The sequence below is a fragment of the Heterocephalus glaber genome, unplaced genomic scaffold (genome assembly GCF_053883595.1).
Source record: "Heterocephalus glaber isolate CG9 unplaced genomic scaffold, H.glaber_assembly_v1.0 deba00000331, whole genome shotgun sequence".
In the NCBI taxonomy this organism is placed as follows: domain Eukaryota; kingdom Metazoa; phylum Chordata; class Mammalia; order Rodentia; family Bathyergidae; genus Heterocephalus; species Heterocephalus glaber.
Genome location: NW_028258142.1, coordinates 31,825,112 through 31,842,115, shown reverse-complemented (window position 1 = coordinate 31,842,115; position 17,004 = coordinate 31,825,112). Strand labels below are relative to the sequence as shown.

General features: G+C 40.0%; 1 protein-coding gene across 5 annotated transcripts in view; it reads right to left on the bottom strand.

Moving 5' to 3' along the window:
• Nucleotides 1-17,004, bottom strand: part of Myo5b (myosin VB) — a 385,932-nt gene that overhangs the window by 130,633 nt on the left and 238,295 nt on the right. For all 5 annotated transcript variants that reach the window (XM_013075970.3, XM_087192987.1, XM_087192980.1 and 2 more), the window contains one exon: nt 8,823-8,904. In XM_013075970.3, the coding sequence (XP_012931424.1) occupies nt 8,823-8,904 (82 nt within the window). The remainder of the gene's footprint in view (nt 1-8,822; nt 8,905-17,004) is intronic.

Genomic DNA, 17,004 nt, shown 5'->3' with positions numbered 1-17,004 from the left:
TCCACTGGTCCTCAAGTCTGTTTCTTTGCCAGTACCATGCTGTTTTTATCACAGTAGCTTTGTAGTAGGGTTGCAGGTTGGGGATTATGATACCTCCTGCCATGTCTCTGTTACCTAGAATTGCTTTTGCTATTCTGGGTCTCTTCTTGCTCCAAATGAATTTTTGGATTGTTTTCTCGAGGTCTATGAAGTATGCTGCTGGGATCTCAATTGGAATTGCATTAAATCTATACAGCAGTGTTGGAAGTATGGCCATTTTCACTATATTAATCCTTCCTACCCAGGAGCAGGGGATGTCTGTCCATTTTTTGATATCATCTTCAATCTCTCTTTTCAGAGTGCCATAGTTTTCAGAGAAGAGGTCTGTGATTTCTTTCGTTAGGATGATTCCTAGGTATTTCAGTTTTTTGGATGCTATTGTGAAAGGAATTATTTGCCCTATTTCTCTCTCAGTGAGTCTGTCATTGGTGTAGAGGAAAGCTATTGATTTTTGTGTGTTGACCTTGTAACCAGCTACTTGACTGAATTTGGTTATTAAGTCTAGAAGACTTTTGGTGGTATTCTTGGCGTCTTCTATATAGAGTATCATGTCATCTGCAAATAATGACAATTTGACTTCTTCATTACCTATCTTTATTCCTTTTATTTCTTTCTCTTGTCTAATTGCCATGGCTAATGTTTCCAGAACTATATTGCACAAGAGTGGTGATAGTGGACATCCTTGTCTTGTTCCTGATTTTAGTGTGAAGGATTTCAGTTTTTGACCATTTAGTATGATACTGGCTGTTGGTTTTTCATAGATGGCTTCTATCAGTTTGAGGTAGAGACCATCTATTCCAATTTTTTGTAGGGTTTTTATCATAAATGCATGTTGGATTTTGTCAAATGCTTTTTCTGCGTCTATGGAGATAATCATGTGGTTTTTGTCCTTGGCTCTATTGATATAGTGTATTACATTGATTGATTTTCATATACTAAACCATCCCTGCATCCCTGGGATGAATCCCACTTGATCAGGGTGTATGATCTTCTTGATGATCTTCTGCATTCTGTTTGCCAGTATCTTATTAAGGATTTTTGCATCTGTGTTCATTACTGAGATTGGCCTATTGTTCTCTTTTTCAGTTGGGTCTTTCTCTGCTTTGGGGATCAAGGTGATGCTTGCTTCCAGGAATGAATTTGGGAGTACTGCTTCCCTTTCAATTTCATTGAAGAGTTTGAACAGTAGTGGCAGCAGTTCCTCTCTAAATGTCTTGTAGAATTCAGCAGTGAAGCCATCAGGGCCCGGGCTTTTCTTAGTTGATAAGATTTTAATTACATTTTCAATTTCATTGGTTGATATTGGGTTGTTCAGAATTTTTAGGTCTTCTTCATTCAACTTTGGTAATTCATATGTATCTAGGAATCTGTCCATTTCTCCTGTGTTGTCCATCTTATTGGCGTATAGGTTCTAGAAGTAGGTATTGATAATCCTCTGGATTTCTGCTGGGTCTGTTGTAATTTCACCCTTTTCATTCCTAATTGCATGGATTTGGGCCTTTTCTTTCCTTTCTCTGACAAGGTTGGCTAAAGGTTTGTCAATTTTGTTGATTCTTTCGAAGAACCAACTCTTGGCTTCATTGATTTTTTGTATCATTCTCTTAGTCTCCATTGCATTGATTTCTCCTCTGATCTTTATAATTTCCTCCCTTGTATGAGCTTTGGGGTTGTCCTGCTCTTCTTTTTCTAGAAGCTTGAGGTGCAGCATCAGGTTGTTTAACTGGGCTTGTTCTGTTTTCCTAATATGCGTATTCACTGCTATGAATTTCCCTCGTAAGACTGCTTTCATTGTGTCCCATAGATTCCGATATGTTGCATTGTCATTGTCATTTAATTGAAGGAACTGTCTGATTTCTTCTTTAATTTCCTCTGTGACCCATTGGTTATTCAGAAGTGTGTTGTTCAATTTCCAAGTGTTTATGAAATTTTTTGAGTTTCTTTTGCTATGGATCTCCAATTTCATTGCACTATGGCCTGATAATATACAGGGGATAACTTCAATTCCTTTGCATTTACTTAAACAGGTTGTATGTGTGAGTACGTGGTCTGTTTTGGAGAATGACCCATGTGCAGCTGAGAAGAATGTGTATTCTGATTTTGTGGGGTGGAAGACTCTGGAAACATCTGTTAAGTTCATTTGTTCAAGAGTTCGATTGAGTTCTAGTATTTCATTACTTATTTTTAGTCTAGTTGATCTATCTATTTGTGACAGTGGGGTGTTGAGGTCCCCCACTACAACTGTATTAGTGCATATATGACTTTTCATGTCTGTTAGTATTTGTTTTATATAGTTGGGTGCACTAGTGTTTGGTGCATAGATATTTATGATTGTCATCTCTTCCTCTTGGATTCTTCCCTTTACAAGGATGTAGTGTCCTTCTTCATCTCTCTTCATCAGTGTTGGTTTGAAATCTACTTGATCTGCCAAGAGCATAGCTACTCCTGCTTTTTTTGGGGTTCCTGTCACATGGAGTATTGTTTTCCACCCTTTAACTTTCAGTCTATGAGTTTCCTTTTGAATTGATTGTGATTCTTGTATGCAGCATATTGTTGGATTTTGCTTCTTGACCCATTCTGCCAGTCTATTTCTTTTGATTGGTGAATTGAGACCATTAACATTGATGGTTATAACTGAAATGTATTGACTTGTCATTGCCATGACTTTTTCTTTTTGTTGGGTTCTCCCCTTTACGTTTAATTTCTTGTCATGCCAGATGGGTTCATTCTGCTTTGCTTCCTGGGATTGTGATCCTCAATGTCTGTTCCTAGGATATTGTGTCAAATTCTTTGGAGTGCTGCTTTGGTATTCATGAAGTCCCTAAGGTGCTCTTTGTCATGAAAGTATCTTATTTCTCCATCCATTTTGAAAGATAGTTTTGGAGGGTACATCAATCTGGGTTGGAGGCTGTTTTCCTTTAGGGCTTGGAATATGTCACTCCAAGCTCTTCTTGCCTTGATGGTTTGTGTTGAGAAGTCTGCTGTGATTCTGATGGGCTTTCCTTTGTATGTGATTTGTTTCTTTTCTCTGACTGCTTGGAGAACTTTGTTCTTCTGTTGTGTTTCTGGAATCTTAACAATTATATGCCTATGTGTAGATTTTTTTTGATCAAGGCTAGTTGGAGTCCTATATGCCTCACTTATCTGTATGTGAAGCTCTGTTCCCCTGCTTGGGAAGTTTTCTGCCATTATTTCTGTGAAGAGATTTTTTATGTCATCTGCACTCTCTCCTGTTTCTTCATTGAGCCCAATCAGTCTTATGTTACTCTTTATGCATCATCTAGCAGCTGCTGGATTGATTTCTCATGTTCCCTTATAATTTTGAAGCAATTTTTCTTTTCCTGGTCCCTAATTGCAATCTTATCTTCTATATCTGAAATTCTGTCCTCACATTGGCTCATTCTGCTGTGTAGACTTTCAACTGGAGTTTTTCATGTCCTGGAAATCTATTTGCATCTGTTTTATGGATTCCATTTGTTTCTTATGTTGGGATTCCATCATGTTCCTCAGCTCCTCTCTAGATTTATTAATCATGTCTTGCACTAGGGGCACAATTTCTCCTGTTATCTGAGAAATTATTTCTGATTTCATTTTTTCCAGACCCCCTTTTGTTGCCAGTTCAGTGGGTCCAGGTGGTTGAGTATCAGAGTGTTCCATCTCATTTCCCTTTGGGGTTGCTGTAGGTGATCTGGAAGTCTGGTTTTGAGACTTATTTACGTGTTTTCGCATTTCAACTGGGGCAGGGGGCTGTTAGTGCCTGCATGGATTACCTCCTCTGAGCTGGGTGAAGTGGGACAGGGGCCGGGAGCAGCGGTAGGGATGGTGAGCCAAAAGCCCTTTCCTGTGGGCTGGGAGCAGCCGGAGGGATGGTGGCCGGAAAACCCCTTCCTCTGGACCAGGATCAGTGGGATGGTGGCTCAGAAGCCCTTCCCTCTGGGCCGGGAGTGGTGGGAGGGATGGTGGCCCAGAAGCCCCTTCCTCTGGGCCAGGAGCAGCGGGACAGAAGGTGGCCCAAAAGCCCTTTCCTCTGGGCTGGGAGCAGAGGGAGGGAGGTTGACCAGGAGGCCCCTTCGTCTGATCCAGGAGCAGTGGGACAACGGCTCAGAAGTCCCTACCTCTGGTCCGGGAACAGTGGGACTCAGTACCTTGGTCTGGTGTCCTCTCCGTCTTTGTAGTGTTGATCCAGGTGGCTGTCTGTCTGCAGCAGGGTGATTCGGTGTCTTCCGCGCGACTCAGGACCTCGGTCAGAAGCTTTTTAATAATAAGAGATCCCACTTGTTGATTGTTTGTGCTAGTTCACGGGCAACTGAGGTTTTGTTCATAAAATCTTTTCCTACACCAGTGTCTTCAAGAGTTCTACCTAACCTCTGTTCCAGCCGATTCAACATTTCTATTTTAATATTTAGATCTTTAATCCATTTTGATTTTAGTTTAGTGCACGGTGAGAGATATAGGTCTAGTTTTAATCTCTGACAGGTTGAAACCCAATTTTTCCAGCACCATTTATTAAAGAGGCTATCTTTCCTCCAGTGAGGGTGTTTGAATCCTTTATCAAAGATGAGATGGCTGTGTCTGGAGTTGTTTCTGCATATTCTAATCTGTTATACTGGTCCTCAGGTCTGTTTCTTTGCCAGTACCATGCTGTTTTTATCACAGTAGCTTTGTAGTAGGGTTGCAGGTTGGGGATTGTGATACCCCCTGCCATGTCTCTGTTACCTAGAATTGCTTTTGCTATTCTGGGTCTCTTCTTGCTCCAAATGAATTTTTGGATTGTTTTCTCAAGGACCATGAAGCATGCTGCTGGGATTTCAATTGGGATTGCATTGAGTCTATATAGCAGTTTTGGAAGTATGGCCATTTTCACTATATTAATCCTTCCTACCCAGGAGCAGGGGATGTCTGTCCATTTTCTGATATCATCTTCCATCTCTCTTTTCAGAGTGCCATAGTTTTCAGAGAAGAGGTCTTTGATTTCTTTCGTTAGGATGATTCCTAGGTATTTCAGTTTTTTGGATGTTATCATGAAAGGAATTATTTGCCCTATTTCTCTCTCAGTGAGTCTGTCATTGGTGTAGAGGAAAGCTATTGATTTTTGTGTGTTGACCTTGTAACCAGCTACTTGACTGAATTTGGTTATTAAGTCTAGAAGACTTTTTGTGGTATTCTTGGCATCTTCTATATAGAGTATCATGTCATCTGCAAATAATGACAATTTGACTTCTTCATTACCTATCTTTATTCCTTTTATTTCTTTCTCTTGTCTAATTGCCATGGCTAATGTTTCCAGAACTATATTGCACAAGAGTGGTGATAGTGGACAACTTTGTCTTGTTCCTGATTTTAGTGTGAAGGATTTCAGTTTTTGATCATTTGGTATGATATTGGCTGTTGGTTTTTCATAGATAGCTTTTATCAGATTGAGGTAGACACCTTTTATTCCAATATTTTTGTAGGGTTTTTTAACATAAATGTATGTTGGATTTTGTGAAATGCTTTTTCTGCATCTATTGAGATGATCATATTGTTTTTGTCCTTGCATCTATTGATATAGTGTATGATCTTCTTGATGATCTTCTGCATTCCATTTGCCAGTATCTTAGTAAGGATTTTTCCATCTATGTTCATTAGTGAGATTGGCCTATAGTTCTCTTTTTTGGTTGGGTCTTTCTCTGGTTTGGGGATCAAGGTGATGCTTCCTTCCAGGAATGAATTTGGGAGTATTGCTTCCCTTTCAATTTCATTGAAGAGTTTGAACAGTAGTGGCAGCAGTTCCTCTCTAAATGTCTTATAGAATTCAGCAGTGAAGCCATCAGGACCTGGGCTTTTCTTAGTTGGTAAGTTTTCAATTACGTTTTCAATTTCATCAATTGATATTGGGTTGTTTACAATTTTTAGGTCTTCTTCATTCAACTTTGGTAATTCATATGTATCTAGGAATCTGTCCATTTTTCTGTTTTCCATCTTATTGACGTAAAGGTTCTGGAAGTAGTTATTGATGATCCTCTGGATTTCTGCTGGGTCTGTTGTAATTTCACCCTTTTCATTCCTAATTGCATGGATTTGGGCCTTTTCTTTCCTTTTTCTGACAAGGTTGGCTAAAGGTTTGTCAATTTTGTTGATTCTTTCAAAGAACCAACTCTTGGCTTCATTGATTTTTTGTATCATTCTCTTAGTCTCCATTGCATTGATTTCTCCTTTGATCTTTATAATTTCCTCCCTTGTATGAGCTTTGCGTTTGTCCTGCTCTTCTTTTTCTAGAAGCTTGAGGTTCAGCATCAGGTTGTTTATTTGGGCTTGCTCCATTTTCCTAATATGAGTATTCACTGCTATGAATTTCCCTCATAAGACTGCTTTCATTGTGTCCCATAGATTCCGATATGTTGTATTTTCATTGTTATTTAATTGAAGGAACTGTCTAATTTCTTCTTTAATTTCCTCTGTGACCCATTGGTTATTCAGAAGTGTATTGTTCAATTTCCATGTGTTTATGAAATTTTAGCTATTTCTTTTGCTGTTGATCTCCAATTTCACCACACTATGTTCTCATAATATATAGGGGATAACTTCAATTCCTTTGCACTTACTTAAACATGTTCTATGAGCGAGTATGTGGTCTATTTTGGAGAATGACCCATATGCAGCTGAAAAGAATGTGTATTCTGATTTTGTGGGGTGGAACACTCTGGAAACATCCGTTGAGTTCATTTGTTCAAGAGTTCGATTGAGTTCTAATATTTTATTACTTATTTTTTGTCTAGTTGATCTATCTATTTGTTAGAGCGGGGTATTGTGGTCCCCCACTACCACTGTAATAGTGCATATATGACTTTTCATGTCTGTTAGTATTTGTTTTATATAGTTGGGTGCACTAGTGTCTGGTGCATATATATTTGTGATTGTCATCTCTTCCTGTTGGACTGTTCCCTTTACAAGAATGTAGTGTCCTTTCTTGTCTCTCTTAATTAGCATTGATTTGAAATCCACTTGATTTGCAAATAGGATAGGTACTCCTTTTTTTTTAGGTTCCTGTCACATGGAGTATTGTTTTCCACCTTTAACTTTCGGTCTATGAGTTTCTTTTTGAATTAAGTGTGTTTCTTGTATGAAGCATATTGTTGGATATTTGTTTTTGACCCATTCTGCCAGTCTATTTCTTTTGATTGGTGAATTGAGACTATTAACATTGATGGTTATAACTGATATGAATTGACCTATCATCGTCATGACTTTTTCTTTTTGTTGGATTCTCCCCCTTTACATTTAATTTCTTGTTGCATCCAATGGATTCATTCTGCTGTGCTTCCTGGGGTTGTGATCCTCATTTTCTCTTCCTAGGATATTGTCTAAAATTTTTTGGAGTGCTGGTTTGGTATCCATGAAGTTCCTAAGGTGTTCTTTGTCATGAAAGTATCTTATTTCACCATCAGTTTTGAAAGATAGTTTTGCAGGGTACATCAATCTGGGTTGGAGGCTGTTTTCCTTTAGGGCTTGGAATACATCACTCCAAGCTCTTCTTGCCTTGAGGCTTTGGATTGAGAAGTCTGTTGTGATTCTGATGGGCTTTCCTTTGTATGTGATTTGTTTCTTTTCTCTGACTGCTTGGAGAATTTTGTTCTTCTGTTGTGTTTCTGGAATCTTAACAATTATATGCCTATGTGTAGATCTGTTTTGATCAAGGCTAGTTGGAGTCCTATATGCCTCACTTATCTGTATTTCAAGTTCTTTTCCTCTGCTTGGGAAGTTTTCTGCCATTACTTCTGTGAACATTTTTTAATGTCATCTGCACTCTCTCCTGTTTCTTTGTTGACTCCAATCAGTCTTATGTTATTCTTCTTTGCATCATCTAGCAGCTGCTGGATTGATTTCTCGTGGTCCCTTACAATTTTGACGCAGTTTTTCTTTTCCTGGTCAGTAATGGCAATCTTATCTTCTTTATCTGAAATTCTGTCTGCCCATTGGCTCATTCTGCTGTGTAGACTTTCAATGGCATTTTAAATCCTGGAAATCTGTTTGTATCTGTTTTATGGATTCCATTTGTTTCCTATTTTGGGATTCCATCATGGTCCTGAGCTCCTCTCCAGATTTATTAATCATGTCTTATACTATGAGCACAATTCCTGCTTTTATCTGAGAAATTATTTCTGATTTCATTTTTTCCAGATCCTCTTTTGTTGCCAGTTCAGGGAGTCCAGGTGGTTGAGTATCAGAGTGTTCCATCTCATTTCCCTTTAGGGTGGCTGTAGGTGATCTGGAAGTCTGGTTGTAAGACTTGCTTCTTTGTCTTCTCATTTTGATGGGGGGAGGGGTAGGGTGTGTGTGCTGTTGGCCCCTCTCCTTTGTGCTGGGAGCAGTGGTATGGCGGTCTGTAAGACCCTTCCTCTGGGCTGGGAGCAGTGGTATGGCAGCCCCGAAGCCCGTACCTCTGTGCTGGGAGCAGTGGTACAGCGGCCCATTTTAATAATCATTTGTGTTGCCATCGCCAAACCAATCACAAGGAGCTCCCCACCTGGCCTGCATTGTTTAAAAACCTTGAGAGCCCAGGCTTAGATGCGTGGGAATCAAAGGAGATTGTTTACCTTTTCAACACAGCTGCCAGCATCATATGACCTCACCAGCAGTGAAGAGCCAGTTCTGAAAGCTGGGGACACCATGAGGAAATGCAGGGAAGGTCAGGGCAAAGCTGCAGCCCACTGACCTCAAGTGGAAGGGAGGTGGCCCCGGGCTAGGCATCTACTCCAGAAAAGTGTGAGGCCTCCCCCATTCTCAGGGGCATAAACATGACATACCGAGTTGAACTGTTGCTGGAGCTTTTCATTCGCAAAGTTGATACAAAATTGCTCGAAGCTGTTTACCTCAAAGGTCTCGAACCTGAAAAGGGAAAGAGGCAAAGACAAAGGTAAGAGATACCTCCTTTGATGGAAGGAATCACTGGGAATCACAAAGCTACCCTCGCCTCAACTCTTGGCCAGCTCTGGCCTTAACACAAGCACTCAAGTCCTCTGCTCTGCTCCTGTGCTCACAGACCAGTGTTGCAGGTCAGCACTGCAGAGCTTCAGTAAATTAGCAAAATAAAACATAGCTATTTTCATAACTAGAGAAAGAATTACTAGTGAGAAAATTTAGGGATAGCACAGAAGGAAAGGTCAGCTGTGATTGTCTCATGTCAACCACCAATTACATCTCAGTAGGTCTCTCTGGGAGATTTAAAATTTTTGAAAAAAATTACAATTATCTGTACAACTTTACTTTTTTTTCATTTAACTTTCCATTACAAACAATTGCCCACACTGTTCTTCAAAGGGATTTAGATATTAATGTCTGCCTTGCCAACTAAAGTATAGATCAGGGCTGTGGTCAGAGACCTGGAATGCACAGAGGTACACAGGAAAAGGTAAAGGGGACAGGTAGTACTGAAGTTCAGCTGCCCCCTCAGAAGCCTGGGATACCTTATCCCAATTCACACAAAGGAATCTCATGAAGGGGCAGTGGGCTCATACAGATTATCACAGTTTAATCAATCCTTAACTGAAGGACACTTTTTCCAGTGTTAACTGCTATCAAAACTGATAATAGCATATACAGTACATCTTCAAATTCATGATTATTTTGTAAGGGTGCTGTCCTAGGAGAATTCTCACATCCAAGAGTACTATTTCTTAAAAAGAATTAACTTCCAGAAAGATAGAACTAAGTTATTACCTCACTCTTACCACCCAATGTATGAAAGAGCCTTATTCTCCTAACACTAGTCAACAGTGTTTTAATCATCTTTAGAGTTTACAAGTAAGATGCACCAATTTTAGTATACTTCAATGCATTTTTGACAAGCAGCATACAGAGTAGAAGGTACATAGAAATACAGTTGCAAAAAAGAACATTTTCTAGGTAGAGAATGTTTTCATTACTTTGAAAATTTCTCTTCTGATCTATTCAGGTCAATCTATCCTCCCGCCAACTGAGAATACTGTATCAAAGCTCTGGTAAATAGTGTACATTAACTTTTTAAAAATCTTTGGTTATTTGGTATGTAAAAATGTCTTTGGACTTTAATTTCTTTGATCCTTAATAGAGTTCAACACTTCTCTATGTACTAGTAATCTGTACTTTGTGAATTGTCTGTGATTCTTGGTAAATTTTGCCAGACAGTATCTAGTCAAGGCCTGATTTAGGCCAAGATTGAACAAGTAACAGAAAAATTCTCAAGACATTAAGGACAGTGGGGATGAGAGGACTTCAAATGACCAGAAGGCTGTGCAGATGAGACTCAGGTAATGGGTGGATATCGTATCATTCACCAAGCTGGCAACATTATAAGCATTGGCAGCTTTAACTAGGAATGAGTGGGATTTACCTTGCACACTCAACAGTGGCATCAAGCTGTGTGTGGTGGGGAGAATGGGGGCAGAAATTAGAAAGGGAGAGGTATGTTTTTCTTGTTCACAATAGGATGAGTGCCACTAGTGGCCCTGTTCAAAACCATCCACAGACAGCTAAGGTCCAAGTGTTTTATGAGTTTTCATTTAATGCCCACAATCACTAAGAGTGGAGGTCTATTATATATTAGTCTCATCCTACAGTTAAGAAAACTGAGGTAATTGCTCCTTGGCCTTTTGGCTAAGATCAAGTGAAGAAAACTGAGGTATGAGGAGATTAAATAACCTGCCCAAAGTTAGAAGGTCAGTAGGCAGAAGGACAATATTCAAAACCAAAGTTTGATTTCTGAGACCACAGTCTTAATTTAGAGTGGTATAAATTCTCATTAAAAAAATGAAGAAAAGATGGAAGGGGTTGAAAGGGCTATGGACAAGAAGGTAAGTTCCCAGAAGGGGATATGTCCCAATCGCGGGGAGCGGGAGAGGCAGTGGCACCACCACAAGGGGATCTGGGGCTAGGGACAAGGCTTCATCCAGCCTTTTCCATCATCTTTGTCTCCACTCCTTCCTACTCACCAATATAAATGGCTAAATGTTCAGTTTATATAAAGTGTCATGCAAGCCCTTCCAAATACTGCCCTTCCTAAGTACCACTCTCAGAAATATTTGCCCTGCCCTGGAGAGGGTTGGGTATGGTGGTGGTAGGGTAGCAGCACACTGTACAGAGGGTCCAGCAGAAATGGATGCATCAGACAGGGCTGGATCAGTGCGTGCAAAACATCAGGTTTCTCCAATATCCACTTCCCCACCAAGCTGTAAGACACAGGAAAGTAGGAAATCTTGAGATCAAAGGAGTCAACTGCTTGGAGACAACCATATTAAAATACAGCCTTTGGCCATGGCCATGTGGGAGGAGTAATTCTAGGTTAATAAAACAAGATCATAGACGCAATCCATGCTAGGATAAAGGAAGGCATCCATGTGCAAGCCAAGCCAGGAAGAAGAAAGGTGCTGTGTGTGCCAGTCATTACCCTGGAGTGAAGACCTCCCAGTCCAGACTGACAGTCCTATAGACCGAGTTATATCATTTAGAATCACATTCCCTCAACTCTGCAGAGAAGCTGCTATTAACAGCCAAGCCCAGATAAAATTTAATAAAACCTGGAAGGAAGACAAAAAAATCCACCCTAGCAATTGGCTAGATAATAGCAACTGGGTGTGCTGGCAGAGCTCACACTGAGCTCTGCAGATAGAGGATTTAAATATCTCTCACTTGTCATTTTTTTAAAGGTTTACATTAGTAGCACTTCAGAAAGAACATTTTCATTAATTTGAGATGGCTGAAATTAGCTCATAATTTCCCTATTTCTAAGATATTATCTAGTAACAATTCCTCTGCCATCTAATATAATTACTGTAATGCCAAGGGGCAGGGATGAATGAGGGGCTCGGGTAGCTTAGAAAATGACTAACCTCAGCAAGCCACAGTCAGGGAGATAGCACCACTTCTCTTTCACAATGGAATTATATTTGTCGTAATTCTTCCCATCAACAGAGATGACTTTTAAAAATAAACACAATGGGTCAATTTATAGTCCACAGTATTAAAATGTCAAAAGGAAATTTATATACTAGAGAGAAATGGACTTCTCCTATAAAATCAAGGCTGAGAATATTCAGAACAAAACCCTTCGGTGGGAGGAAGGTCAGAACAGAATAAGGCCGAGACATGGTATCAGCACTCCTGGTGGTACAATGGTCAGCCTCACTTCAATTTCTGCCTATCTTCAAAATACCAGTTGAAAAGTATACAATTTCTTTCTCATTCTACTCCAATTTCAGGGTGTAGTAGGGACTACAAATGCCTCTAAAAATAAGGCAGCAACTGTTGCAGAGTGAAATGGCAATAAAAAGACATCAACCAGTTATTCTGAGCTAATTATTCAACTCCATTAATGTCTCACTCTACAAGCTGGAGAGAGAGCAGGGAGCCAATGTGCTGGTTTAAAGCTGGGCGACAGTTGGGGATCTCCTAGCTCAGCCTACAAAGATCACTCTCGGGCAGTCTACCCTTGGGTTTCATATAGAGGAGGGCTTCCAGGGAAGGATTGAGTCATACAGGAAAAATAATGTGGGGAAATTTGTTTCAGATGAGCCACTTAAACAGGGCCAGACAAGTGATCCAAACATCCTTTCAAAGCCCATATCCATCCTGAGGTTGATGAAATCTCACAAGGCCATCTTGGGGTATGCTAGGATAATGTTCTGACCTCTCTACTAAGCAATATTGAGCTGCTAAGTTCTTAAAGTCCTTCAAATGGCAAGACTTGAATTCTGTTTTTTTGTTTCTCTCTGAACCTAGATCCACCCCCATGCCCCCACTCCTGATCCACCATTTGCCCTTCAGAGAGAACACAGGCCAAGGCACTGCTCATCCTCAAGGCAAAGAACATTTACTCTTCTTGAGGACCTCAGCTCTTTCAGTTTGGCATATTCCCCAACTGTTGCTCCCCTTCATGGCTGGAACCACAGTTTGGGACAGGAAAATGTTCATTATATGGTAATCCTTTCCAATGGATCAGCCAACTGCCTCAACATCTGTGAGAGCTTCAAGGAAGTGCAAGTCACAGTTCCTGCCTCAAAGGGCTACTGGGAAGATGATAAAAAGTTGGTATGTAAAACTCTCTCAAAGGGGTATAAACTTTATGTGCTCTAGATTTTTAAAGGAGAGTTAGGTCATGGAGGTGGGTGCTGGCATGGACAGAGAGAACAGGACTTCACCTGAGCCTTAGAAACGTGGGAGGACCACACTCCAAAGGACTGTTTGCCTTAGAGAAACATTAGAAAGTTGGATTTGGCTTTGGAGCACTTGGAGTTGTATTGCTTTCTTGGGAGGCTGGAGATTCCAAGGTGAATCCAATAACTTCAAATGATCTGATAGGTGTGAGAACACGGGGGCCAGCCATGCATGTCCACCTCATGTTCAGGGATGTTCTGGGCCATCCAGGACAAGACCACTGTTCAGAGGATAGAGGGTCAATGTAATCACTGAGTTTCCCCCCCTTCATTCTTCATAACAACCTTTTCATACTGGTCTAGAAGAAGCTGGGTAGACCTCTCTGAAAAACTACATTGGGTCTGTAAAATTATCTATAAATTGATTTTTCAGAGTGAGACCAAGAAAACAAGACAAACCAAAAAAAGAATAATCTCTTCTATTAAAATAATGAAGGCAATAGATTTGTCTAATCTATGGAATAGGAAAAAATATTTGTAAATCATATTTATAATAAGGTGTTAATATTTAGAATATGAAGAAAACTCCCAATACTCAACAAAACCTGATTTTAAAATGGGCAAAAGAACTTGAATAGACATTTCTCTGAAGATCTATAAATGGCTAAAAGGCATGTGAAATGATAATCAACATTATTACTCACTAGAGAAAGGTAAATCAAAACCCTTCAGATATCACTTACATCCAATATGATGGCTACTTTAAAAAATAGTGTTAGCAAAGATGTGCAGAAATTGGAAGCCTTGTTCAGAATTGGTATGAATGTAAAATGGTGTAGTTGTTATGGAAAACAGTGTAAATGTTCCTCACAAATATATATATATATATTTTTTTTTTGTACAGGGGATCGAACTCAGGTCCTTGCGCTTGTGCCGCAGGTGGCACAACCACTGAGCTAAATCCCTGGCCCCTCACAAATACTTTTTAAAAATTACTATATAATTCAGCAATCCAATTACTAGAATTAAAAGCAAAACCCTTAAGGCAGGAGGATCTCAAGCTCAAGACCAGCCTGAACAACCTAAAAAGACCCTGTGTAAAAAAATGTAAAAGGGCTGGTTATGTAGTTCAGTGCAAAGCTGAGGCGAGGGAGGGACCTTGAAGAGAGTTTTGCACACCATTTTCATTATAGCATTACAACAGCTGAAGGTGGGAGCAAACCAAAATGTTCATCTGTGGGTAAATGTTGTAAATACAAACAATGGAACATTAATTATTAAACCCTTAAAAAGAAAGAAATCTGATCACATGGATGAACCTGAAAGACATTATGCAAAATGAAATAAGCCAGTCACAATAAAATAAAATAAATATTAGATAATTCCATTTATATGGGATATCTAATGTATTCAACTCAGAAATAAGAATGATGGTTGCCAAGGGACTAGAAAAATGAAGAATGTTGGGCTTAGTGGGTATAGAGAGTTTCAGTATTGCAATATGAGATAGTTCTGCAAATTTTTCACAACAGTGGAAATATACATACACAACAGTATCAAATTATATAAAGTAGTTAATGCTATGGTTTTTTAATTACAAATTTTAGAAGTATTTTAAAAAAATAAATCATTAAAGAGCATTGAATTGAGCTGGATGCTAATTTTGTATTAAGAAGTACACAAGAAAGTAACACAAGTCTGAGAAAGATATAAAATTCCAACAAATCCCATTTCCTGTTCCTGCAGCTCCATATTCCCTACTTGCTGTCCCTAGTTTCTCCCTCAATGTTTCTCAGTGAGTGCATGACTCTACTATAACCTGCACTGCTCCAAAAGTCTCTCAAGCAACTGTTTTCAGCAAGAATAGCATGGCCATAGCCAAAGGCAAACAAATGTGTATTTTTTCTAACTTGAACGCATTTATTTCTTGTTGCTTCAAGGAAGAAAGAGGAATAAAGTATTAAGGTTGCAACTAATCAAGTCCATAGAGGCAAATGCTGGTTTATGCAACACGAAAAGGAAACCCCAGCCAAAATCTACCAGGCTCTCCTCTATTAATTTCATCTCCTGCCTGGTAAGAAATACCCTGCAGGCAGCTTCACAGATCCTTAGTTAAGGAGAACACCTTGGCTTGGGTTGGCTAAATTGCTCTGGGTATTGCTTGCTTTGCAACTTTTTGGAAGCTGGGATAAGGTAGCAAGATGAAGGATGTAAGGACACCAGGACACTGGATGTCCTGAACCATGCAGGAGAGCCTGAAGGAAAGGGGGTCACCATAGTCCTGGTGGAGGCAGTCTATAGCCCATGCTAACTTTTTAGAAGTTCATCACCTTTTCTACTCTACAAAATGCCTACCAGCACCTGATTTAACTCAGTGGTTTCGTTGTCTGCTGCATAAGCGCAAGGACCTGAGTTCGATCCCCTGTACCAAAAAAACAAACAAACAAATACCTACCAGGCAGAACATTACGACACACAGAGATGTACAGCATATTGCTAGCTTGGTGCGCTGTTTGCTTATTCATTTCTGTGTGTGTATATTCACTCTGGGCCCTAACGCTAGTGAGATTTTAAATATTTATGGAAAATGTAGGGCAGCTAATCTGTAGTACAAAATCCTTTTCATTTCTGCCTTTATAATGAGCCTGACTGCTGGGCCAGTAATACTCTGGATAGGTGCAATTCATCCAGGGACTGTTATCTCAGTGGAACAAATTAGCGCCTACTTGTGGTGGGGTGACAAGAATTCCAGCCTCACTTCTTAGCTTTGCGCATTTCTAACCTAATGAGGGAAACACCTGCTTATTTGTTCCTGTTTAATAAATGGGGTTTACTATACTCAAAAACATCCCACCATTCCTCCTCTTTTCTCTGGATTCTCACCTTTTTTATTACATGTGACAAGGAATAAGAAAATCAAAGCTAGCAGGTAAGCCTAAGGGCATCTTCTCTGGGCACCAAAGGAACCCCATTCACAAATGAGAAAGAATGAGAGAAAATGGATAGGTGGTGGTCTCCTTCTCCAGTTGGTGGTCAGGGATGTGAATAGAAAACTAAAAATAAAAAAGAATGCCTGAGAGTTCCCTGATTCCAAGGAGGATCAGATGCTCTTCAGAGAGAATCCCTTTGCATGGGTGTGAACAGAGCCTAACAAGGGGAGTCAGTCTGAAAGGGAAGGGAGGTGAATAGGCTGGGTGACAGTGGGGCTATCCAGTGTGCTGCTCACTTCAGGTAACTGGGGATGGCCACTTTAAAAAACAAGAGAAATTCAGTGGGTATCTGGAAGGTATCTGAGTCCATAAGAGTAAGACAGAGGAGATACCATAACTGGAAAAGGGAAATGACAGGAAATAGTTCACATATTTTATTTCAAGTTTTTACCAGAGGTTCTTCATTTTTCTCCCAGATTAAGAAATGATGTCACTAACCTGACAACCAGAAATAGTACCTCTAGACTCAAGCCACCTGCTTTCTGGTGGTCAAAGATTTGGTTTTAATCTCCTGAGGGTTCATTACACAGCCTCTGACCAGAAGAGAGCCTGGAGCAGGCACGTGTATGAAGGATCATTCTGGTAGATCAGACTGCTGGGAACCATGCATGTGTGTATTTAAGGAATGTCTGCGAGGGCATTCTCAGCACCAGGGGCCCAAAGACAGCCAGATTGTTCACTGACCCCAAGCTCATACCTAACTTGTTCTCTTTTCCTCTGCCTATAGGGCATAAGCTTGGTACTGCACTGAGGCAGAAGAATACACATTGGCATTACTCCCTCCACAAGGAGAATAAATCACTTTATGACATAGTTTAAAAAAGAGCAAATTCTCTTCTTAGAGAGAACAAGGATTTTTTTAAAAAATA